Genomic DNA, 26,436 nt, shown 5'->3' on the forward strand with positions numbered 1-26,436 from the left:
ACTAATTTTTTTTTCTGTGTGTGTGTGTATGGCTCTACTGGGAATTGAACTACATCCCCAGAATCCTCCTTTTTACAAGGTCTCGCTAAGTTTCTTAGGGCTTTGCTAAGTTGCTGAGGCTGGTTTTGAACTTGGTAACCTCCTGCCTCAGCCTCCTGAGTCACAGGGATTACAGGAGTGCATCACTATTGTAATATTTTTTGAAATAATAGCTTATACAGCTATTTCACATTATAGAAATGTTTATAGAACTGTAGATATAAACTCAGTATATCTATATCATGAGAACAGTGATACGATTTTACAGTTTACAATGTAGACTCCTTTTCTTTACAAAACTGATATTGATTTATAATTAAGTTTACTTGACTTTAGAAGAAGAATCATAGACAAAAATTATTGAATGTTAGTGGACAGTGACAAAAATTGACCCAGCGTCTATAACTTCCAAAGGACAAATGTTGGTGAGACAACACTCACTCATATGTAGATTAACAAATAGGTTGAATTCATTTTCAATATGTCTTTGATCTAGATGGAACTTCTATTATTTTAAAGCTTGCTGCTATTTACAATTGTTGTAAAAAGTAGATAATAAGTATGTGGACACCACTGATGACAGCAGATGTTGTACTTTTTAACCCTTGGTAATTACAGACTGAAACTGCTTTTCATTACTGTAACAAACACCTGAGGTAATCAACTTATAAAGAGAAAAGGTTTATTTTGGCTCACAGTTTGAGAGGTTTCAGTTAATGATTGGCTGGCCTGTACAACATGGTGGGGGTAGGAGGCAAAGCAAAGCTTCTCTCCTTGTAGCCAAGGTACAAAAGAGAAAGAGGGGCACTGTCCCCTTCAAAGGAATACCCCAAGTCCCATCCCCCACTTCTGACTAGCCCCCAACTCTTAAAGTTTCCACCGCCTCCCTAAACTGGTGTTTAAGCCTTTAACACATGGTCCTTTGGGGACATTTAAGACCCAAATTATAGCTGCAGGAGGGTAAGGATAGAGCTCAGTGGTTCAGCACTTGCCTACCATGCCTGAGGCTCTGGGTCCAGTCCTCAGTACTGCAAAATAAATAGATAAGTAAAATTAATAAAAACCAAGTTATAGCCAGGTGCAGTTGGCATATGCCTCAAATCCCGTATGTTCCCCAAAACACAATTAGCAAATTCCTATTGAAGGAAGTGCATACAAAAAAGGGGGAGGTGAAGACTAGGTCTATTACTGGAATCACCTTATTCCATCAGAGGAATAGCAGGTGAGAGGTATGTAAGCAATAGAGGAAACTACAGGAGTAAGGTGAAAATGAGAAGTCGCTAAATGGTATTTTTAGACCATATATGTCTTAAATTATGAGATGACAACAGATCCGAAGCTTTTAGTCATCTCCATAAACACATGTTTCCTTAGTTTAAGTTGATATGCATGGGCACTTTATATTTCACAGGTATGTATTTCTAAATATTTAACACAAAGAAGAATTTCTTTGGCTCTTGACCTATATGTTGAAATGTCACCAGAGAAAAGACAAAAGAGAGCAAAGGTTTGGGATTATTATTATTATTATTATTTTCTATGGAATCAGTTGTGACTTTTTTTTTATTGGTTGTTCAAAACATTACAAAGCTCTTGACATATCATATTTCATACATTAGATTCAAGTTGGTTATGAACTCCCAATTTTATCCCAAATACAGATTGCAGAATCACATCGGTTACACATCCACATTTTTACATAATGCCCTATTAGTAACTGTTGTATTCTGCTACCTTTCCTGTTCTCTACTATCCCCCTCCCCTCCCCTCCCATCTTCTCTCTCTACCCTATCTACTGTAATTCATTTCTCTCCTTGTTTATTTTCCCATTCCCCTCACAACCTCTTATATGTAATTTTGTATAACAATGAGGGTCTCCCTCCATTTCCATGCAATTTCCTTTTTCTCTCCCTTTCCCTCCCACCTCATGTCTCTGTTTAATGTTAATCTTTTCTTCCTGCTCTTCCTCCCTGCTCTGTTCTTAGTTGCTCTCATTATATCAAAGAAGACATTTGGTATTTGTTTTTTAGGGATTGGCTAGCTTCACTAAGCATAATCTGCTCTAGTGCCATCCATTTCCCTGCAAATTCCATGATTTTGTCATTTTTTAGTGCTGCGTAATACTCCATGGTGTATAAATGCCACATTTTTTTTTATCCATTCATCTATTGAAGGGCATCTGGGTTGGTTCCACAGTCTAGCTATTGTGAATTGTGCTGCTATGAACATCGATGTGGCAGTATCCCTGTAGTACCCTCTTTTAAGGTCTTCAGGGAATAGTCCGAGAAGGGCAATAGCTGGGTCAAATGGTGGTTCCATTCCCAGCTTTCCCAGGAATCTCCATACTGCTTTCCAAATTGGCCTCACCAGTTTGCAGTCCCACCAGCAATGTACAAGAGTACCCTTTTCCCCACATCCTTGCCAGCACTTCTTGTTGTTTGACTTCATATTGGCTGCCAATCTTACTGGAGTGAGATGGTATCTTAGGGTGGTTTTGATTTGCATTTCTCTGACTGCTAGATATGGTGAGCATTTTTTCATGTACTTGTTGATGGATTGTATGTCCTCCTCTGAGAAGTGTCTGTTCAGGTCCTTGGCCCATTTGTTGATTGGGTTATTTGTTATCTTATTGTCTAATTTTTTGAGTTCTTTGTATACTCTGGATATTAGGGCTCTATCTGAAGTGTGAGGAGTAAAAATTTGTTCCCATGATGTAGGCTCCCTATTTACCTCTCTTATTGTTTCTCTTGCTGAGAAAAAACTTTTCAGTTTAAGTAAGTCCCATTTGTTGATTCTTGTTATTAACTCTTGTGCTATGGGTGTCCTATTAAGGAATTTGGAGCCCGACCCCGCAATATGTAGATCGGAGCCAACTTTTTCTTCTATCAGACACAGAGTCTCTGATTTGATATCTAGCTCCTTGATCCACTTTGAGTTAACTTTTGTGCATGGCGAGAGGAGGGGATTCAGTTTCATTTTGTTGCATATGGATTTCCAGTTTTTGTTGAGAGCCACAGCCAAAGGGGCCCCAGCAAACTTCCAGCTGCCAGCAAACTTCCAGCTGCTGGCTGATGATTGGCTCACAGCGGCCCCAGCAACATCTAGCTGATTGGCTCCTCGGCCCCAGCAACATCTAGCTGATTGGCTCCTCTGCGGTGATGCTCATTGGACTGTTTCCCTGCCCTTTCAGACCACGGAGCTGCTCATTGGGGGACTTTTTTGGCTCCGCCCACGTGACCCAGCCAATCGGCCTCAAGAGCAGGAGGATTGTGGGAGGGGGAGAGAAGCTTGTGGGGGAGAGAGAGGCTTGTGGAAAGCCGGTGGTGGCAGTTGAGGCTCTGAGGGTTTTTCCTGAGAGACTATTTTGTTTGTCGTGTGTGGTTCTAAAAATAAAGTTAGTTTCTTTTGACAAGTGGCTCCTGATTGTGCCCAGCCAGACTGCGGCATTTGGTGGCTCGCACGGGGAGCGACTGAGGGTAAGTGAAACTGCTCGCCCCTGAGGGCAGGGCGAGAGGATGGGTAGCCATTTTAAGATTCCTCTTTTATTTTGCTTCACTTTTGTTTTAAGTTGCCTGTCCCTGGAGATGAGTGAGACGGAAGAAAAACCGCTCACATCTGAGGAAAAACTATTTACGTCTGAGGAACAGATAGGGAGAAAGGACGGATGCACATGTCAGGAGGATAGAAAGGCTATAATGACTTTTTGTTGTTCCCTTTTTATTTCATTCTGTCTCGGCTTTGGCGTCATCTTGTTGGGTTGTATTATAGTAGAAATATGGGATCAGAAATTAGTAAAAAACAAACTGAAAGAGTGTTAAGTAAATTGTTAGAGGAAGGAGGCATCCCAGTAAAATCAAGAGCAGTCAGGGCATACGTTGATACAATACAAAAATGTAGCCCATGGCTTTTTAAGGAGGAGTTGTTGAATATATCACAATGGAACCATCATGGTGAAGATTTAAAAAGAATAGAAAAGAAAAGCCCAGGGACTCTGCCAGTTGGCACATTGCCATTGTGGACATTCGTATCTTGTTTGCTTAGTCCAAAGCCTTCAGTTCAGACAATGGTAGAGGAAGGAGAAGACATAATGATTCAAGTAAAAGAGAAGGTCTCTCAAGTTAGTCAGACAGAGGAAAAGATTCAAGTAAAAGAGAAGGCCTCTCAAGCTAGTCAGACAGAGAAAGAAAGTGTAAAACAGAAAAAGCCATCAGGGGGAAAGTTACAACAGGAGACTGCTACTAACACCTTTCTATCACCAGAGGGTGTAAGGGTCCAACCAACAGCACCACCTCTACAGGAGACTGCTACTAACACCTTTCTATCACCAGAGGGCGTAAGTGTCCAACCAACAGCGCCACCTCCATATGCTGGGAGGCCCCCAACCCCCGCAGTTGATAGTTGGGATCCTGAGACAAGGTCTCAAATATTAACATGCCCTGTATTTGAGGCAGGAGGGCAGCGATTTTACCAAGTTTTAAATTTCAAAACAGTGAAGCAGCTAAAAGAGGCTGTAACAACCTATGGTCCTCAAGCACCCTTCACTGTAAGCATGGTCGAATCCATTAACAACTTGAACATGACGCCAGCAGATTGGGCTAATATGTGTAAAGCTGTGCTAAATGGAGGACAATACCTGTTATGGAAGGTTGCCAATGAGGAATTTTGCACACTGGAGGAACCCAGCAACCCCATCAGGGTAGTGCCCAGGACACATTGTCCATCAGATCCCTCATCAGACAAACCAGAGGGAGCGCAGGGTTGGACATCTGCGCCTCCGCCAGAGCAGTACTAACTCCAGAGATGGGAGTTCAAATCATTCCCACAGGGGTGAAAGGACCTCTTCCCAAAGGAACAGTAGGCTTATTATTGGGACGCAGCTCTTCTACTCTAAAAGGACTTATGATAAGTCCTGGGGTAATTGATCCCGATTATGAAGGTGAAATAAAAATTATAGCCAGTTCTCCAAAGGGTATATCAGTAATTTCACCAGGAGATAGAATAGCACAGTTACTAATAATACCCAGCCTACATGATAAATTTTCCAGTCGTACTGTAGAAAGAGGTTCCAAGGGATTAGGCTCCACAGGTGTAGATTGGGCTATGCTTTCTTTAAATTTAGATTCTCGCCCCATGCTAAAACTAAATATTCAAGGACATGAATTTAATGGACTACTGGATACAGGTGCAGACCTTAGCATCATCTCTCGTCAAGAATGGCCAAAACATTGGCCATTACAACAAGCCACTCAAACGCTTCGAGGCCTAGGAGTGGCGACTAATCCCCATAGAAGTGCAATGGTATTAGATTGGAAGGATCCTGAAGGATGTGAAGGAACTATACAGCCATATGTATTGGATCATCTTCCTATAAATTTATGGGGACGAGATGTCCTAGATCAATTAGGTTTGACATTAACAAATAACATCAACCAAAATGCACCCACTATTATGACTAGACAAGGTTTTAGGAAAGGAAAAAGATTAGAAAAACAAGAACAAGGTATAACAGCACCAATACAAATAGATCAAGGAACAGACAGACATGGGTTGGATTTTCAGAAAGGGCCACTGAGACAATAAAAATTACTTGGAAATCAGAAAGACCAGTATGGGTTCCTCAGTGGCCCCTGACTAAAGAAAAGATACAAGCAGCCCATGACCTGGTCAAACAACAATTAGGAGAAGGACATATACAACCTTCTGTATCTCCCCATAATACTCCCATTTTTGTCATCAAAAAGAAATCTGGTAAATGGAGATTATTGCAAGATTTAAGAGCCATTAATAATGAGATGGTTATTATGGGACCTGCTCAGTCAGGGATTCCTCAGTTGTCTGCTTTGCCAAAAACCTGGTATGTTTTAGTTATAGATATTAAAGATTGTTTTTTTTCAATTCCAATTCATCCTGAGGATAGTCCACGTTTTGCATTTACTATCCCTGCACTGAATCATGAAGGTCCTGATCAGAGATATGAATGGAAAGTACTCCCTCAAGGGATGGCTAACAGCCCAACTATGTGTCAAATTTATGTTAACAAAGTAATCCAGCCACTTAGAAATCAAAATCCTGAACTACAAATATTTCACTATATGGATGATGTATTATTAGCACACAAAGATAAAAACACATTGCTAGAATGTTATGCCACACTTACAAACTTATTAAAAAATTATAATCTAGAGATAGCAATAGATAAAGTACAATTAAATTTTCCAATTAATTATTTAGGAGTTCTATTATCCTCAACCATGGTCCGTCCACCAAAAATTCAAATACGAGTAGATCAACTCAAATCACTTAATGACTTTCAAAAGTTATTAGGAGACATAAATTGGATAAGGCCTTATCTAGGTATACCAACAGGAGAGTTGGGACCTTTATTTGATATCCTAAAAGGTCCATCAGATCCAAATTCACCCCGAATGTTAACGCCTGAAGCAAGAAAGGCATTAAAAATCATTGAAACATATATGGAAAATATGCATTTGGATAGAATTGATATAAGTTTGCCTTTATTATTTATTGTACTACCAACAAAAAATATTCCTACAGGAGTATTTTGGCAAGAAGGTCCATTATTATGGATACATTTATCTTATTCTCCTAACACTATTCTTACTAGGTATCCTGAGGCTGTAGGACAATTAATACTCAAAGGAATAAAAGCAGCAAAGGGAGTGTTTGGAATTTCTCCCAATAAAATTATTACTCCATATACTATGAATCAAATTGATGAGTTAGCTAATGAGTTAAATACTTGGGCAATAATCATGTGTAAATCTAATGTTTCATTTGATAAGAAGCTATAAATTTTCATAAAAAGTTCCATGTCAATGCTAATACTTTACAAAAGCGTTTTAAAATAACTAAGGAACAAGCTAGACAAATAATAAAACAATGTCAAAATTGTGTGACCTTTTTACCACAAGTTAATCTTGGAGTCAATCCTAGAGGATTGATACCTAACCATATTTGGCAGATGGACATCACACACTTGCCAGAATTTGGAAAATTAAAATATTTGCATGTTACAGTTGATACTTCTTCTGGATTTTTGATGGGCTCCCTTCATGCCGGAGAAAAAACTAAAGATGTTATAGCTCATTGCTTACAAAATTTTGCCACTGTGGGTGTTCCAAAACAGTTAAAAACAGATAATGCCCCTGGTTATACTTCTACCTCTTTTAAACAATTTTGCTCAACATTTGGCATTACTCATATAACAGGAATCCCATACAATCCACAGGGACAAGGCATAGTTGAAAGAGCTCATCAAACTATTAAAATGTATTTATTAAAGCAAAAAGAAGGAATTGGGAAGGGGTATATATTCCCCAAAGATAAACTTAAAATAACCCTTTTTACTCTAAACTTTTTAAATTTGGATTCATCAGGACTTAGTGCTGCGGAAAGGCATATGTGTCCAAAAAATGTACATAAGCCCAAGGTACTTTGGAAGGATATTCTAACAGGACAATGGAAAGGTCCTGACCCAGTAATTGTCTGGAGTCGGGGGTCTGTTTGTGTGTTTCCACAGGGAGAACAGCAGCCGATATGGATTCCAGAGAGATTAACCAAGGTCCTGACCCAGTGATTGTCTGGAGTCGGGGGTCTGTTTATGTGTTTCCACAGGGAGAACAGCAGCCGATTTGGATTCCAGAAAGATTAACTAAAGCGATTTCTACAGACCAAAAAGAAGATGATTTGGCTCAAATCCATAACAACTGATATCCAAAACTCCAGTTTGGCTATTCTTACATCTGCAACAGAACCAGGATGCTTTTTTCAATATCTATTTTATTATTGCCCTTTGCCATATCATGAAGTTCTGTTTTGTTTTTTGAGCTCATACAGACCTAGGTTAATGTTTTGCTGATCAGTTCTATTTTTTGACTATAGAGTTTTTAAGCATTGCAATGGAGATTTCACCTGTAAAAAGTTATAAGGCCTTTACTATAATGTTATGTGTTGTATGTATTATATTATGTGTGCACACTTGTGTTTTGTGTTATATGTTTGAATGTACGTATGTCCATATATCATATATGATGAGCGCTCATGATAAAATGGATCCAAATATTTTTTTTTCACGTGATTTATATGGTTTAATTTAAATTGGGTAAACAACTGTTGAGGATTGTTTTAATATGTAAACAAAAAAGAAGGTTAACAGATCTGTTTGTTTACTTTTACCTTTCCTTTTCATTATATTTAATAATTCTCTTAAAGATAATGTAAATTGTTAAGAAAATTGTTTTCTTTTAGTGCCTTCTGTAGTGTTACATAATTTTTTCTTTAGCCATTATTGCCAGAATTCCTATCTTCATCCCAGTGCTGGTGAAGTGAAAGATAAAACCAATCTACAGCTTCTACAATAGCCATCACTGAACTGCTTGCAGAACTTGCCTGGACACATTGTGAGCTCACCTGTATGCATTGTGAACTATCTGTTGGTACAGCGAATTGTGGTAGTGCTGGAGTATTTTTGCTGATGGTGTCACCGGTGGTACAATTTTTCAAAGGAGCCCTCAATTGGCTTAATGTCATGGCATTTTGCATCCTCCTCTACTAGTGATGGTCTAAAATTTGGGGGCCAACAGAGGTGAGGCAAAGAACCTCACCCCCCCACAGGTGCAAAGGCCTATCCACAAGTATGGCTGTATGCTGGACCGGTAGTCAGTGACGGGTATGATCCAATTGCAGTGGTACCAACCTAAGACAGGAGGCTGACGCCTAGAGGTCAGTTCATCCGATGACGGGTAAGGACCATATGTTGAATTGGACTGCCTAACAGGCACGGTCCCTAAGCCACATGCTTGTTGTTTAAACAGAGAGGGGGAGATGTTGAGAGCCACAGCCAAAGGGGCCCCAGCAAACTTCCAGCTGCCAGCAAACTTCCAGCTGCTGGCTGATGATTGGCTCACAGCGGCCCCAGCAACATCTAGCTGATTGGCTCCTCGGCCCCAGCAACATCTAGCTGATTGGCTCCTCTGCGGTGATGCTCATTGGACTGCTTCCCTGCCCTTTCAGACCACGGAGCTGCTCATTGGGGGACTTTTTTGGCTCCGCCCACGTGACCCAGCCAATCGGCCTCAAGAGCAGGAGGATTGTGGGAGGGGGAGAGAAGCTTGTGGGGGAGAGAGAGGCTTGTGGAAAGCCGGTGGTGGCAGTTGAGGCTCTGAGGGTTTTTCCTGAGAGACTATTTTGTTTGTCGTGTGTGGTTCTAAAAATAAAGTTAGTTTCTTTTGACAAGTGGCTCCTGATTGTGCCCAGCCAGACTGCGGCAAGTTTTCCCAACACCATTTGTTGAAGATGCTATCCTTTCTCCATTGCATGCTTTTAGCTCCTTTATCAAATATAAGATAGTTGTAGCTTTGTGGATTAGTCTCTGTGTCCTCTATTCTGTACCATTGGTCCACCCGCCTGTTTTGGTACCAGTACCATGCTGTTTTTGTTACTATTGCTCTGTAATATAGTTTGAAATCTGGTATCGCTATACCGCCTGATTCACACTTCCTGCTTAGCATTGCTTTTGCTATTCTGGGTCTTTTATTTTTCCATATGAATTTCATGTATTATTATTATTATTATTTCTTTTGTAGTATTAGGAATTGAACCCAGGAACACTTTACCACTGAGCCACATCCCCCAGTCCCACTGCCCCATTTTTTTTCTCTTTGAGACAGCTTCCTGCCAAGTTTCTTAGGACCTCACTAAATTGTTGAGATTGGTCTTGAACTTGAGATCTTCCTGCCTCAGCCTCCCAAGTCGCTGGGGAGGCATGTGCCACCAGGCTGGGCAATAAAAGGAATTTCTATCTACTTAGATTTGAAAGCCAATAAGAGAGATAATCCTCTCCACTGTCATCTTCTGGAAAATACAAGCTTTCTTCATAATTCTGCTGCTCTGCCTGTGTCAGTGTACTTTTTCTGAAGTGCAAAAATTTGAGAATTTCTGAAAGATGATCCCGTATGCATTTGTTTTTGTACAAATTCTTAGTCTCATCAGTTTCTTTGACTTGATTTTTCCTTTTTTTTTTTTTTTTTTTTTTTTGTCATACTGGGGATTGAACACTGGGGTGCTCTACTGCTGAGCTACATGCTATATCCTCATCCCTTTTTTAAAAAAATTTGAAATAAATTCTCACTAAGTTGGATGTTTGGTTATTTCTATCACATATTATCTATTTAGTTAGGGTAAAAAGATTATACTGAATCAATATAAAGGGGATTCTGAACAGGAATTTTAAAGTACTAAATAGTCATTAGAAGGACTAAAACCATACTGTTTACTTTTATAATGGAGTAAGTATTAGAGACAGTAAACTTCTGATGGAGGGATATTACTGATTATTTCAAATGATCTCCATGTCTGGAAGTTTGAATTGTTTTCCCTTTTAACACAATTGTGTGTTTGACTGTCTACATTTTAGACTCTACAGATTTCTGTACAAATTCTAACATCTTTCAATTTTCAGTTATTAAATATGGAAAGTTATTTCATACAAAGGCCTTTGGCAGGTCATGACATGAGTTTTGCCTAGTGCTCTGAATTTGAAGTGAAGAAATTCACTACAGCCCAGGTAAATGATGGGTGTATCCATGACTCTTGAGGTAGCCAAATGCATCGTCATCTAATTAAGAAAGTGCATGAATGGATGAATGATATTCTACTGTCCTTACCTATTATCTGATAAAACCACAGCCAAGGGAATGGCTTGGCAAAACCTGTAGGCAAACAAGATTCTTGTTGAACCTGACTATAAAACTGGCATAGTGAAGAGACACTGAAAGAATAGGTTAAAATAGGAAGGCCTATTAGAGACATGGAGGTTAGGCCTTCAGTCTTTAAACCCATGGTCATGTAAACTTTTTAAACCCAGAGAAGGAAAAATTTTATTTTTTTTAAAACTAAATATCATTTGAAAACAAAACCTAGTGAAAATTAAACCAAACGTAGATAGATATCACCTGTGAATTTAAAAATCCCTCCCCCAAAATAGAACAACATGGTAAGAATTGTGCATTAAGTAAGGAAGATTTAATTCAATGATTCATGAATATTTCAATAGTAGAATATATAAATTTTATCATGTTAAAATCTAAAGAGGAAAATTCATATTGTCATCATAACTGTTCACTGGAAATGCATTTAATGAAATGTAATAATTATTCTGTATAATAACACTTAAAAATAGAAAAGTATACTTTCTTAACTTAATGAAATAAATCATGAGGTGACACATGCCTGTAATTCCAGCAACTCTGGAGGCTGAGGGAGGAAGATTATAAGTTCATAATCAGCCTCAGCAACTTACCAAAACTCTAAGCAAGTGAGACCCTATTTCAAAATAAAAAGTAAAAAGGGCTAGGGATGTGGCTCAGTGGTTAATGCCCCAGGGTTCAATCCCTGGTACCAAAATTAAAAAAAAAAAAAAAAAAAATCTCAGCTACAGAGGCAATACAATGGCATTTGAAGGCATTCTCATTAAGGTTAGGAATTAGACTAAAATAACTATTTAACATTATTCTGGATGACTAGTGAAAGCAAAGGAAAAAGAAGGAAATAAGTAGAAATGTTCAAAATAAGCAGTTAAAACTACCACTGTGTAGGTGATTGTAAAACTATATTGCATTATAAATTATATATATAATGAAGAAAATCATCTGAAAATCTACTGCTAAGAGGAGAATCTTAGTAAGGTAATGAGTGGGGTGAAGTTCCTTCCCTCTCCATCATTGTAATTCTTTTCAATATTTTCTAGTTATTCTTGTTTACTTTCTTTTTAATTAATTAATCAAATCAATCAACCTAATTAATTAATTTATTGCAGTAATTGGGGATTGAACCCACGGGTCAGTGCTCCACCGACCTAGTAAGGTAATGAGATTCAGAATTAGCATACAGATACTGATAGCTTTCATCCATATTAAAAAAAGGCAAATTAAACAACTGGACCCAATTACAAGATTAGCAAAAAGAAGATATGTAAGGATATGGTAAGTAGAAGTGTTGAGGGAAATTTTAAACACTAAGAACACAAAAGGAAACTTGAATAAATGCTAAACACATCATGTTGTTAGAAAGATTCAACATCATAAAAGAATCAGTTCTCCTAGTCTATATGTGTGTGTGTTTCTCTGTGTGTGTGTGTTTGTAGTGCTGGAAACAGGCCGATTCTGAAGATTATATAGAAAAGTAAGCCAGCAAGTTGACTCATGCCGGTAGTACCACCAACTAGGGAACCTGAGGATGGAGGATTGGAAGTTCAAGGCCTGCCTAAGCAATTTAGAGATACCCTGTCTAAAGGTCTGAGTATATAGCTTAGTGGTGGAGCACCTCTGGGTTCAATCCCCAATTACTGCAATAAATTAATTAATTAGGTTGATTAATTTGATTAATTAATTAAAAAGAAAGTAAACAAGAATAACTAGAAACTATTGAAAAGAATTACAATGATGGAGAGGGAAGGAACTTCACCCCACTAAAGACTGACATACATTTTAAAAACATTTTTTGCAATTTCAAAGGAACCCTCCCTTTGACACAGCAATTCCTCTTGAGTTCTGCCTGACAGATATGCATGTGCAAAAAGAGATGTGTGCATATGTAAGACTAGTCGCTGCAGCATTGCTTTACAAGGTCAGCCACAGGGGACTCATTAAACAAATTAAGAGAAAGCCCTGTACTGGAATACAGTGTAACAGCAAGAATGAGGAAGATAGTGAGCATTAATATGAAAGGTCTTCAAGATATGATGCTGGTGTGTACAGGACGCCTTGTAAAACAGAGGAAATCTAAGTTTGAGTCTGCTTGTGTGTGCATAAAGAAACTGTAGATATACAAGACAAGCTCTTGTTACCTGTGGAGATGGGGATTAGATGGGAAATAGGTTGATGGGCGCTATATACCTTTTGTCCTTTTTTTTTTTTTTCAGTTTTGAACCACACAAGTGTTTTGCCTGTTTACTATGTGAGTAAAAGAACAAATAAACATGACCATATAGTGAGATACTATGTGCTGATTTAAACAACAAAGGAGTAAGGATGCTTTCTGGGTGTTTGAGGAAAAAAAATTTCTAAGGATATTAAGTACATGAAAAAAGGTGCAGAATATGATGTATAATATGATTATTATTTTGTTTGTTTTGTTTTGTTTCAAAAAAGAGGGAAATCTAAGTGCACCTGCTTGGTTTTGCTTGTATATGTGAAAGGATACTCAAGTTGGCAAATGTTGTGGTGTGCTGCCAGCACCCGCCAGCCCCTGTCAGGAATGAAAGATTCCTTGCCCCAGCTGCTGGGACTGCTCTTGGCAGATGGCCATCAGCTGATTGCCCCAATGGGCTGATTGCCCCCCTGGGGTCATCACGTCATTACTCCTTCCTGGGTTGACCTGTATCCAGTGAATGAACAGCACTGGGTATGAGGTCCTGAGGGCAACTCTGAAGTGTCATCCCAACTTTAGAACCCCCTCCTTTTAACTGTTTTGTGGTTTATCTGCTCCCTCTGCTGTGTTCCCTTCTGTAGGTGCAGACACAGTGACACTCCTAATAAATTATTTTCTTGCTAAGAGTCTACTTCCAGGGGAGTCCACGAAACTCAAATCATGGGTTCCCTGCCATTGGGAGGGGATGAAAACTTGGTGAAAGGGGACAAGGTTGAAAAAGCAACATTTCATTTCACTCTGTGCCCTTTTTTTCGAACCCAGGGATGCTCTACCACTAGGTACATCTCCAACCCTTTTTAATTTTTAATTTTATTTTGAAAAAGAATCTTGCTAAGTTGCCCAGGCTGGCCTAGAATTTCTGATCCTCCTGCCTCAGCCTCCTGAGTGACTGGGATTACAGGTGTGTGCCACACTGTGCCCTGCCACTCTTTGCCTTTTTATAATTAGATTTTTTTTGTACTAATGGATCCAAGATTTCATAAGTGAAAATTTAAAAACTAACTTGATATGTCAGTAGTATTTTGTGCCTGTTCATATATATTTAGAGACTCTTTTTATTTCTTAATTTAGAAAGAGATATTTTAATCTAAAAATACTGTGGTACCACAATCTAAGTTTCATTTGCCTTCTTTTTCTGCTTTTTTCCTTTTAGGACCTACAGAAAGCACCAATTTCACCTTACAATGGAATTTAAAAAATCACCTGATGGTGGATGGGGCTGGGTAATCGTGCTGGTCTCCTTCTTCACTCAGTTTTTGTGTTACGGATCCCCGTTAGCTGTTGGAGTCTTATATGTAGAATGGTTGGATGTCTTTGGTGAAGGAAAAGGAAAAACAGCCTGGGTGGGATCCCTGGCCAGTGGAGTTGGCTTGCTTGCAAGTAAGTGGAGAAATGTATGCCCCTCCTTACTGTTTCATCCTTAATTACATTTGCTGCATTGTGCATTGTTAACATTGTGCAAGGCATAGAAAGGCTTTTTTTTTTTTTTAAGTATAACATGGACTGGGGTGTAGCTCAGTGGTAGAGTATTGCTTAGCATGCACAAGGTTATGGGTTTGATTGCAAGCACTGAAAATAAAATGTCTAACATATTTTCCTGATGTGTCCTCTTTTGCCCCTTCTTCTAATACATCAATATGAAAACACAGGAATTCCATAAAATAATAAATTATTCATGAATGAATGAATGAATTCCTCTACTGTTCTCCCTAAAGAGGACAGAAATCTTAGTGTGCCAGGCAGTGCACTAGATCTAGAAATGAAAAAATGAACTGCAAACCCAAGGTTCCTATCATTAAGAAGCTCATAGTCTGGGGCTGAGGAGGAAGCTCAGTAAATGTGGCTCAGTGGTGGCATGTTTTCTGCATGTCTGAGGCCCAGGGTTAGATCCCTAGCACCACGCAGGGAAAAAAATGAAGCTCACAGTTTCATGAGGGGACTTATATACTTTCTTGAGTACAAATGAATCAGTGATGAAGGGAGTGTGCTAAGTATATTCAAGATGTGTTGGTGACCAAAGGACCAAAAGATGCACAGGAGATGTCTAAGTCGTTTCCACATGACTCTTGATTGCTCTTCTGGTTTGCTACCCTGATCAGATCAAATGTCCTATATTCATGACAGCTTCATAAGAAAAATATGACACAGCAAATTGTAGTCTTGTCTTACAATGATGATGTTATTAAGGATTTTAATCCGGGTTCTGTAAAAGGTAAATGTGTGGTAGTTTGTGTGTCTTTGAAAGGAAGTTTTTGAATAAATGGTTGCATATTATATAATACTGATTTCTGTCATCTTTATGCACTAGAGGATTTTTAATTTTGTTTTGCCATCATATTCTACTTCAATTTCTGACATCATTCTTTGAACTCTGCAGTAATATTTAGTGATCTTTGCTGTAATTTACTTAGAACTACTGAAGCATAAATGTGCTAAGACAGTGACTTAGATAGGGTAAGTAGCCCTGGAATCTCTTCCTGTGTGTCATGAATTTGACATGATTTGCTGAGCAAATCACATTCTTTCTTCTTGTGAGGAAAATAAGAACATTGAATTGGTTATTTATTAGATGTTTTTGAGTTCTAAAATACTAATAACAAAGTGCATTAGCTGTTCCTTCTTTTAAATATGTGTGTCTCTTGGATGTTAAAGGGACTTCTGGGCGGGAGGTGGGGGTGTAGTCAGGAAGCAAGTGCTTCCAATTGTTGTGTTACCTTTTCAAATTAAAAACAAGACTTGAAAAATAATGTTAATGATCTGGCTGTGACAGGTAAGATAACTAAGCATAATTAAAGAAATGAAAATAATATTGGCATTATGAGCACAAAAGAAATAGGAAAAGTTTACCCAGGTTTTATTTGAAAGAAATTTTCAAAATAGGGACTGTTTATAAAGTTGTCAAAGTACAAGTGGATGGTAAATGATGTGCTAATAAAGGGATTTGAAAGTACTCATTTCTAGAAAACAACCTGGAGTGGAAATGAAGAAATTTTTAAAAGTCTTCTAATTTGTCACTGTTATGATTTGGACATGAGGTGTCTCCCAAAGGCTCACTTAAGACAAACAGAAATGTTCAAAGGTGAAATAATTAGATTATGAGAGCTGTGACCTAATTAGCATATTAACCCATTTGGTGGATTAATTTCTTGAAAGGTCTACTGTACTGGTAGTCATTGTAGGCAGGTGGGGCTTGACTGAAGGTGGTGGGTCACTGGGGGTGTGCCTTTAGGGATTATATTTTGTCTCTGGCTCCTTGCATATGTCTGTCTGTCTCTCTCTCTCTCTCTCTCTCTCTCTCTCCACCCCCCTCCTCCCATGGCCTTCCTGGCTTCCATGTGTGGAATCACCATACCTTTCTGCCATGATGTTCTGCCTTACCTCTAGCCCACAGGGGTGGAGATGGCCGACCATGGAGTGAGACTTCTAAAACCTGGAGCCAAAATAAACTTTTCTTCCTCTAGTTATTCCTGTCAAGTATTTTAGTCACAGTGACAAAAAGCTGACTAACACAGTTACTATTTCCATTAGGAAATATTTAAGTTAAACAGAAATGTAGCTATCCACCTTCCAGCAAGGTTCCAAGGATAATTTTAAAATGGCATCTTCCTTAGTACCTAGTTGGAGAATGAGGCTTCTTTTCATGAAGTCTGTCCAGGTAAGAGAAAGCTGAGGTCTCTTTGAGGTGAGGCCAATTTTCCCTTGAAAATTGAAGGGTAGCTATATACTTTCTTCACATTCCTAGTGGATATTCAGTTTTCTCCAGGGCCAGGGGCAGCCATCTTTACTTTTAAGCAAGAGGGTACATAATTTGTAGGCCCTGGTTCAAAATGAAAATACAGGATCCTTGTTTAAAAACTTATTAATAATTTAAAGAATGACTGCAGAGCATTAAATAAAATGTGGGGACCTTCTAAGAGCTGAGCCTTGTGCACCTTATTAGATTATAAGTCCAAGAGGCCAACCTGGCTTGTAGGGGCTGGAGTGATGAAGAATCTTACCAAAATTCAGGGAGAGAACCAGTACTTGGAGAAGCTTAGTCAGAGGCTAACTCAAGTCCTGGCTCTGCTACCATATAGCTGCGGAACCTTGTGCAAAGCCCTTTATTTCTCTAGGCCTGATGTCATCAGTTTGATGAGGAGGCACTTGGACCTGCCAATCTAAGCTTTTGAAGATGAGCATAGAAAAAAAAGAGAACAGAGAGTTCAAGATGAGGAAGCAGTGAAAAACAAGACAGCTAAAAAGCTAATACTTATGGGACTGCGTGTGTGTCCTTCGGACGTTGTGTCCAGCTGTGAGCATAGTTCAAGCCACTGAAAATATGTGATGTTTTCCCCGTGATTCTTTGTAGCATAAATTAAGAGACAAATCTTGAAAGCTGAGGTGGTACTGTATAAGCAAGCAGTGTCTAGCAGTATGTAAGTCACACTGAAAACCTGCTTTTTTGACAACTTTGTTCTAGATAAATAAGATAAATATTACTTTGGAAGTGGGACAAGCATGTTTCATGTTGGCAATCCAAATGATTACTAGTGGTTCTTAACCTGAGAGATAATTAGAATCATTTATAGAAAAATTTCAGCATATGATTGCTTAGATTTTGCCCTTTAGTCATTCTAATTCAGCTGTGATGGGCCCAGGTATATTAATGTGCGTCCCTGTGTGTGTATGCGCGTGTGCGCTTGTGTGTGTGAGCATGTGCATGTGCAGGCATGCAGGGGATCAGATCAGAACCTCACTTGAGCTAAGCAGACCTTCCACCGCTAAACTACAAGCCCAGTCCCGTTTTTCCCCTGAAGTCTCAAAAGTGGTTTTTATTTGGGAACTATACTGGCTGAAACATTTTCTATTTATATTTTGGTTTTGTACTTTTTTGATAAACTCTCAAGTTTCTTTGTGGGTGTGACATTGCTCATGCCATGTAAGTTATGAAAAATAAATTATGTTTCCAGTGACCCTGGTTCTGGTAGTATTATAGTGAAAAAAAATGCATAGATTCAGGGATATGTATGAAAAAATACATAAATTCAGGGATATGTATAAATTATTTGAGTTTGTCTAAAAAGCATAGTTCCTACCCATCAGTGGATGGAGGTGGAAGTGAAGATGGGAATAGGGTATGGTCCTGGGAATCTGCATTTTAACCAGCTCCCCCATTGATTCTGATGCAGGTAGGCTATGCAATCTCTGAGATACATTGATTATTTTCTTTATTCAGTTTTGTCCAGAGAAGGCCTAGAAGACTTGATGCTTGATGAATTCTGTGATCTGACCTCTAGAACTTTATGATAGCAGAAAAAGGGCATTTGCCAAGAAACATACAAATTCTGCTTTTCATGTACTTAATTTTCCATTAAATTCTCCAACTATTCATTGAGTGCTTGGTTTCTACCAGTCACTTTTACTTGTTTTATCTCAGTCGATCTTCATCACAGTGCAGTGAAGTGGGTATTATTGTCCTCAAGGCTTTAGGGACAATGCTCAAGATGTACATTCTCTAATGGGAAGAGTAGTACCTGAGATCAGGCTTTTCTAACCTGGCAAAACTGGTCACATTTAAATTGAAGATAATAAAACTACCAACCATATAGGATTATTGTGTAGAATAATTGAGATAATGCTTGACCTATGGTAAGTGCTTGATAATGTTAGGTGTTAGAGAAGAAATCGCTCACAAGTAAAATTACTCACCCAAGTAGTTCCAATAAAACTGTAGAACCTGAAAAAGAAAGGGATCCTTCAGAATGAAAGACAAAGACACTTCTTGGAAGAAAGGGTTAGCAAAGAGTGCCAGAACTTTCCTGGGGTTGCAGTTAAACATCTGGACTTTAAAAACCCATCTCTTATCTCTGACAAAGCTGACAAAGCCAGATTTGGACAGTCGCTCTTCATATTAGAACTAGGAAGAGACAGGCATGCAATTCTAAACTTTCCTCTCTCCATAACCTTAATTAAAAAAAAATTTTTTTTAGTTGTAGATGGACACAATACCTTTATTTTATTTTTATGTTGTGCTGAGGATCCATAACCTGAATTCTTAATAGCTCTTCTTTGAAACTTGAATTGAAGAGAAAATACTTTTTTTTGCCTGAATTACTATTATTAATTCTGGTACTGGGGATCTAACCCAGAGGTGCTCTACTGTTGAGCTACCTGTCCCCTGCCCTTTTTCAGACAGGGTTTCTCTAATTATTTTGAGACAGGCTGATCTTGATCTTGTGATCCTCCTGCTTCAGGGTCTCAAGTACCTGGGATTACAAGTCTGCACCACTGTACCCAGCATGTGACCTGAATTATTTGTTTATCCAGATGATCCTTGGGATTGTCACTGGAGGTGGTATGAGTAGGTCCTGGAGAAGGGAACTTCAATTCAGGACAATGGGGTCCTTGACATACAAGACAGAAAAGAATTTCAGCACTTGTCAGATGTTGAGGCACAGGGATTTATTTAGGAAAACAAGCAGTATACAGTCAAGGAAGAATGTGGGCCATCTCTAGAGTGAGGGGTGGGGCATGGGGAGGTGTGTGGGGCTGACATCAGTCTGGTGATCACAAGATGTTTTATGGTGGTCTGGCAATTCTCAGGATCCTTGTATTGATGTATTTTCCATTATCTCATCAATGGAGAATGTTAAGAAAGTAACTGTAACAAGGACTTAGACGCTTCACTTTTACATGCAAATGTTTGATGGGTGGCTAAAAACAGGATCAAAGACTTGGCATCTCTGCCTCCATTGCATTGTTTCTAGTTACCTTGGCTTCCAGGAATAGTGCTGATCCAATAAAAATCTGGTGACAGTCGAAGCTGACTCCCAGGCAATAGCAACTTTTATGATTTTATCTGGAACAAGGCCCTGCCCCACCTATCTTGAGACACTGAGGGACAGACAACACCAGATCAAGATCAGCTGCTTCTGCAGCTATGAAAAGCCCCCACAACCCTTGCCCTCATTCCTCTTTCTTAGAACCTCAAAGTCATTTTCAGCTCCTTGAAGACAGAGTTGAGGGCATGGTTACCTTGGTCTTCCCAGAGTAGCTGTTCTAATATTTCTTTCATGCTTGTCACTGCTACCTTTTCTGTTTGTATTTTTTGGGGGTGAATACCCAGACCTGATTTATTGGATCTCCAGAGTCAAATCTCTAGTCAAGGACTCTAGTTAAAACAAACAAACAAACAAACAGCTATCCAACAAACACATATGCTAGTGCACTAATAAACAGTTTACAGGTCAATTTTTATAAGTTAATGGATTTCTAGTAACTTTAAGATTATGGCTAAAGATTTGTAGATTTCCCAGAAACTTGAGAGTGACAGATCTGGGAGATAACTGGCTCAGGAAGGAAAGATAGGAGGAACTTTAGCACAAGACTTTCAAAACTTTTGTCTTCTTTTTACCTCTCTTTTAAAATTTCTTCTTTCTTACCCCAGGGTGAGTAAATCTGGGCATAGAGGGTCTTCACTTCCTGGCTTGTACATTGCAAATGAGCTCTTCATCATGACACACATTCATAAGGTCTCATCTGTGCTAGTGGTACCAAGATATCAGACACCATTCATGCTTATAAGGAGTAATCTCAGGGAAGAGACATAAAAAAATAACGATTAATTTGAAACTTCACAAATACTAAGGAAATAGCAAGGTTGAGAAAATCTCTAGGATTTGTTGACTGAGAATGAAATCAACCTAGTCAAGACCAAAAAAATTACATTTATTTGGGGCTAATTAGGATCACAATCAGGAAAACAGATTCAAGCATCTTGAAAATGTGTTCTGACAACAAAATGATAGCTTTAAACTACAAGGGGTTTGGGAATGACATCATTTATTAATCTGGAATTAGGATTGGTGCTGTTGGAAGTTAAACTGTTTCATGAGAAAGGGATTGGGCGTGGTCTCAGTATCTAGGTAGTGTGGGGAAAGGGGTTCCTTGTACACATGCGACAAACTTGGTCAACTTGCATCCAGGAGTGGGTGTGTCTGCAGCCCAGTTCAAAGGTTCAGCTCTGGATGTGTCTGAGGTCTGCTTAACTATGGCCTCCTGACTCTAAAGTGCTCTAAACCCTGAAACTCCTTTTTGATTTTGTTGCTGGGATAAGTCTGGGCTGCCCACCACTAGAAGGCCAATGTTCCAAAGATGAGCTGGTAGGAAGGAATGAGGTCTATTCAAGGGCTGAAAGGTGGAGGGTTATAAAGATGCATGTTGGGAGTTTCATGGGCACAAAACGTTTTATAGGGAAGGAGGGAAGGAGACAGGCAGCAAGGTTGTGTGCTGAGCAGAATCATCTAGGCATTTCTCCTTTCTCTTCTCCTGGAATAGAACCCTATGGACCTCAGCCATCTGGGGCTAGCTCTTGTAATTCTTTTTAGTCAGAAGTAAAGACTAAGGAGGGGCATTGCAAAAGTCATCAGATGTTTTGGGTTCTGTAAATCTAAAGAAAGATTTAGCAGGTAGCATCCTAACTATTTAGGTGGAGCTTCTCTTTAAAATTTAGACTACCAGAGAGAAAGGAGGGACCCAAAAGGAATAGAAAGAAGTCAGGTGAAGAGAGGGGGAAATGAAAGTGACTATTAAGGACGAGTTTCCAAAAGAGCCACCCTGCTATAGTTTATCTACATCCTGTTTGAAGCAACACTCATTCCCACATTAATCACAGTTTAACCTGTCCAGTTTAACCATCTCAGCCTTTGAAGTAAGCCAGATAGGAGGTTGCACTGTTTTACAGGTGGACAGGTATGAAGAGGGCTCTCTGTGCAGGTTTCTGTATGCAAAGGTCTGGAGTTTACACACAGGTGACAGCTCTTGGTGGAGGAAATTTGGCTGTAGAAGAAGAAATGTGTGGGGAGGTGGGGAGGAGAAATGATGATCAGTCTTCTGTGTCACCTTGGTTAGGCCACATTCTCTGGTTATTTAAGTACTAATCTAAATATCATTGTGAAGGGATTTTGTAAATATGAATAATGTCTATAAATGGTGAAGTTTCAAAAGGGAGATTTTCCTAGCTAATCCTGGTGGACTTGATTCAATCCATCAAAGGCATTAGGAGCAGGAATGAACTTTCCCAGGAATTCTACCTGAGGGCTGCCGCTGCAGACTTTGCCTGAGAGTTCCAACTTGCCCTTCCTGTGGCCTGCCCTGTGGATTCTGTACTTTCCTGTCCTGTCAAAGGCCACCTGACTATTCACCCAAACCAATTACTTGCCATAAATCTCTTCATATTTATTCCCTACTGATTTTGTTCCTCTGGGTGAAACCTGAAATATGAAAGGAATAGAAGTAGCCAAACTGGAGGACAGTCATGACCTTGCAGTTTTTTTTTTTTTTTTTTTTTTAATGATGCATTAAAGCATCTTTTGGCTACTTGTCATCTTCAAATCCCAGAAGGGTGGATCCACTTCTCAGGCAACCTAGTTGCTGAAACAGCAGGGAAATCTTCTGTTCTGTAGTTTTGTACTCAAAGCAGATTTCACAGTCTCCTCCCCTATTTTTTTGTCCTTCCAGCCTCCTAGCTCCTAATATGAGTCAGTAAACTTATCCCCAGGTACACAGAATGAACCAACACAGGAAACCCCATTTGCTGAAAGAGTTCTGACTGCCAGCATAGCCAGGTTTTAGCATTAGCCCTCCAACCCTGATAATTCCTTTAAGGTGGACTAATTCCTGCCACCCACAGGATTCTGTTGCCTTGGCCAATTTTCAGTGTAATCTGCAGTTCCAGAATGGGAGTGACTGGGTGTTGGTACCCTTTCCTCCCTTCTATATGAATATCACCAAACCAGCCGACCCACGAGGCAGTCAGTACAAATGAGATCAAGGGTTTCAGTGGGATTCAGCTCCTTCGTACTGTTTTTTTTTCTTTCTCAGGGAGATGCACTTGAGATTCCCAATCTCAGCTGAGCCAGGAGTGAGGACCTGTCAGTTGAGGGCAGCCAGCACTGTAGGCTCCCTGCAATTTAGGTGGAGGGGAGGGCTCTGATGAGCCTAACTGATCCCCTCTGATAGGAAATCCTTGCCGTGAGGCAGGTTGACTACCAGTTTGTATTGTATTTCTTACTGTCCCAGAGGCTAGTTAATAGCTTCAAAAGAGCAGACCTGGCCATCCTTGTATTCTGGAGTCTCTCTGAGACTTTTGGGGTAGGGGCAAAGTGTAAGGAGGTTGAGTTTATTTCCCAAAGGAAATAATTTCTTTCTCAAAGCTACCTTATATTAATCACAAACTGGAAAATTGCATTTTGTTTCTGTTCCTTTCATATAGAATGTGTTTTCATCCTTTTTAAAATTCTTTTTTTAATATTTATTTTTTAATTTGACATAATATCTTTATTTATTTTTATGTGGTGCTGCAGATCGAACCCAGGGCCCCGCACATGCTAGGTGAGCGCTCTACTGCTGAGCCACAACCCCAGCCCCATCCTTTTGTTGATATAACCATATTTCATGGCCCAGTTTACGTACGTCTCAGTTACGAGGCCCAGGACTATCTCTCTCTTATGAAATCTCAAAATGCATGGTTTGAACCTTTGTCTTGGTGCTTTCTGCATGTGGCCTTGGGCTTTGGTTTAACTCTTGATGTGTGTGTGCTTTGCTTTCTAGTCTAGGTCCTGGATTATGTGTGTTTTTTCTGTGTTGTCTTCTAACATGGTATGAGATGCTAGTGTTCTAATACAGTGGACACATGTGGTTGGGCTGCTGGGCATTTGAAATTTGGTTTATATGATGGCTGTAGGCATAAAAATACACAAGGACTTTCAAACACTTAGTATAAACTGGGTGTGGTGGCACATGCCTATAATACCATAGCCACTCTGGAGTCTGAGGCAGGAGTTTGAAAAATCAAAGCCAGCCTTGGCATCTTGGAGATACCCTGTCTCAAAGCAAAAAATAAAAATGACTTTGATGTAGTCGGTGGTAGAGCAGTACTGCTTTCAGTCCCCAGTACTGGGGGAAGGGGTTACATATCTCATTAATGATTCTGTTTTTATTTTTATTTTAAGACAGGGTCTCACTAAGTTGCCCAGGCTGTCTTTGAACTTGAGATCCTTCTACCTGCCTAATTAATGATATTCAAATGATATTTTGGGTATATTAGGTTAGATACAATGTATTCTTCAAAATAATTTTAACTCTTTTTATTTTTAAATATTGCTGTTAGAAAGTTTAAAATTCCAAATGTGGCTCACGTGTGTGACTCTATGTATTTCTGTTATACAGCACTGCTCTAGTAGATGCTTGGTAAATAATGAAGGAATGACAATGGTCTGTTATTCATTTTCTCTTTGATTTACTCATAGACCTAAATATGATGCTATTACCTGTTTTAAAAAGTCAAGTAATTCTTCCTTCCCACTAACTTTCTTTTCCTTTCTTTTTTTGCTGTGCTGGGTATTGAACCAGAGAGCTTTGAACTTGCTAGGCAAGTATTTCACCTCCACACAGACTTTGATAGCAAAAATCAAATTCTGTTGATTCTTCCCCAATTCTCTGAAGGGTTAAAGGAAGCAAAGCTCTCTCTTACTTTCTTACTTGTTTAGAAGTGATTCATCCTTTTCATTTTCCTAATTCACCTGTGATCATAACAAAATACTTCTTCAATTAGACTTTTCTTTTTCCTTTCCCTCATTGGTTGAAAATTATATCAATGCATCTGACTAGTAAAGAAGTATTTTCTGTATTTTGTTTTGTTTTATATTTAAGAAGTCACAATACTCAAAATCTCATCTCTCTTTTATTTCTTTGCTCCTCACTTTGATTGGGTTATTTGTTCTCCCCAATGCACACATTTTTACCTTTTTGAGGGCATGTGCCAGCATTGTACCAAAAATAATGGTGCCCAGGTACCATGAAGGAGGGTAGAATATATTTTACAAGATACTGCGTCACATGGCCTAGAAAGGATGGAGCCATTTACCTCCCATTGCCCCATGCTTCCATCTGCCTTCCTTAGATCAGTCCTCTGTGCTGCCAGCTCTGTCAGCTAACAGTTCAGCCAACCAGACAAGAGGGATCTCCAAAACCCAGGTAATAATAGTAGTAGTGGCTTCCAAAGAAAGACCAATTCCAACACTACTAATAATGGCTCTTACATTGACACACACCTTAAATTCCAGAAAAAATTTCTGGAAAAAAGAGAAAAGGCAAAGAATGTAAAGGCAGTCATAGGATGTGTGTGTATATGTGTAAGATTTTATTTTTCTATTGTCTTGCATTTCATTCTGATATGACATCCTTCTTATGTTTCCTTATTAAAAGATTTCTCCTTTTCCAGGAAAGTGGTGGTGATAATGGATGGTCATCGAATTAGTTAATTAATTAATTATTTTTTGATACCAGGAATTTATCCCAAGGCACTTAACCACAGAGCAACATCCCCAGTGCCCCCCTCCCCCTGTCCTTTTTTTTTTTTTTAATTTTGAAGGGGGTCTCAGTAAGTTGCTTAGGTTCTCACTAAATTGCTGAGGCTGTCCTCAAACTTGTGATTCTCCTGCCTCAGCTGGGATTACAAGTGTGTGCCACTGTACCTCCTGGTTGTTTGTTGCATTTTAAAATGTCAATGACAAAATAAGGAAACTGCTTTTTTTTTCCTAAAATTTTCAGGTTACTGATTCATATTATGGGTTAACTAACTTCTATTCAAAAGGTCCCTTGTGCAATGTGAAAGACTTGAAGCCTCATAAGAAATCTCCCTTCAGAATAGTCCTTTGATTTTACTCATCTCTTGAAACTTATCCAGTGTTGAGGAGAAATGCATGGTTACTATCTTGGAGAACTTGTGTGTTATGACAACAACTAAAACAACTAAATACAGTTTTACAGATGTGACTTGATAGTTACTAGTGGTACTTTGATCTAATTGTTTTTGTTGAGATATGAAGCTATTATTCTTTGAATCTTTGCAGAGAGAATCTATAAATACCCGCGTTCTTAGGATGAGGATTCTAACAATTTGCTCTAAATTTTTAAATACCAAGTGATCATAAATATTTTGTATTAATTGGATATAAATTTATAAAAAGTACTTACTCTGTTCAGATATTAACAAACGTGATTTTTTTCACACATATTTTGATTTTTAGGGAAAAAAATTAAGATCCTGATTGAAATACGTCTCAGTGAGAAGAATGCTGGTCTGACTCTGGCCCTAGCTGGGGCCTTGACTGACTATGTATGGGTCTTATGCAAATTACTTATCTTTCTGAGCTCTAGTTTCATCATTTAAAAATGAGGTGTTTGAGCTATTTCAATGCCTCTTTTGTCTTCTTTTCTCTTTTTTTCCCTAACTTTTGGTGGTACTGGGGATTGAATCCAGGACCTATGTGTACTAGGTAAGTACTCTATCACGAGCTACACCCCCAGCCTTACAATTTTTTTGTCTTTAATCTCTGACATCAACATTTTTTTTTCTCTAAGTAAGCAGCAGATGGCAATGTGAAAATAATTTTTTTTAAAAAAGCT

At 39.0% G+C, this 26,436-nt stretch overlaps 1 protein-coding gene across 6 annotated transcripts in view; it reads left to right on the plus strand.

The window, feature by feature from the left end:
* Window positions 1-26,436, plus strand: part of Slc16a9 (solute carrier family 16 member 9) — a 63,280-nt gene that overhangs the window by 15,680 nt on the left and 21,164 nt on the right. For 4 of the 6 annotated variants that reach the window (XM_058578042.1, XM_058578039.1, XM_058578040.1 and 1 more), the window contains 2 exons: window positions 12,980-13,014; window positions 14,141-14,367. In XM_058578042.1, the coding sequence (XP_058434025.1) occupies window positions 13,013-13,014; window positions 14,141-14,367 (229 nt within the window). In that variant the 5' untranslated portion in view covers window positions 12,980-13,012. The remainder of the gene's footprint in view (window positions 1-12,979; window positions 13,015-14,140; window positions 14,368-26,436) is intronic. The other 2 variants (XM_058578041.1, XM_046419791.2) reach the window with 1 other exon arrangement.

The sequence above is a fragment of the Marmota monax genome, unplaced genomic scaffold (assembly GCF_021218885.2).
Source record: "Marmota monax isolate L192 unplaced genomic scaffold, Marmota_monax_Labrador192_F-V1.1 WCK01_AAM20220418_F8-fsc00019, whole genome shotgun sequence".
Lineage (NCBI taxonomy): Eukaryota > Metazoa > Chordata > Mammalia > Rodentia > Sciuridae > Marmota > Marmota monax.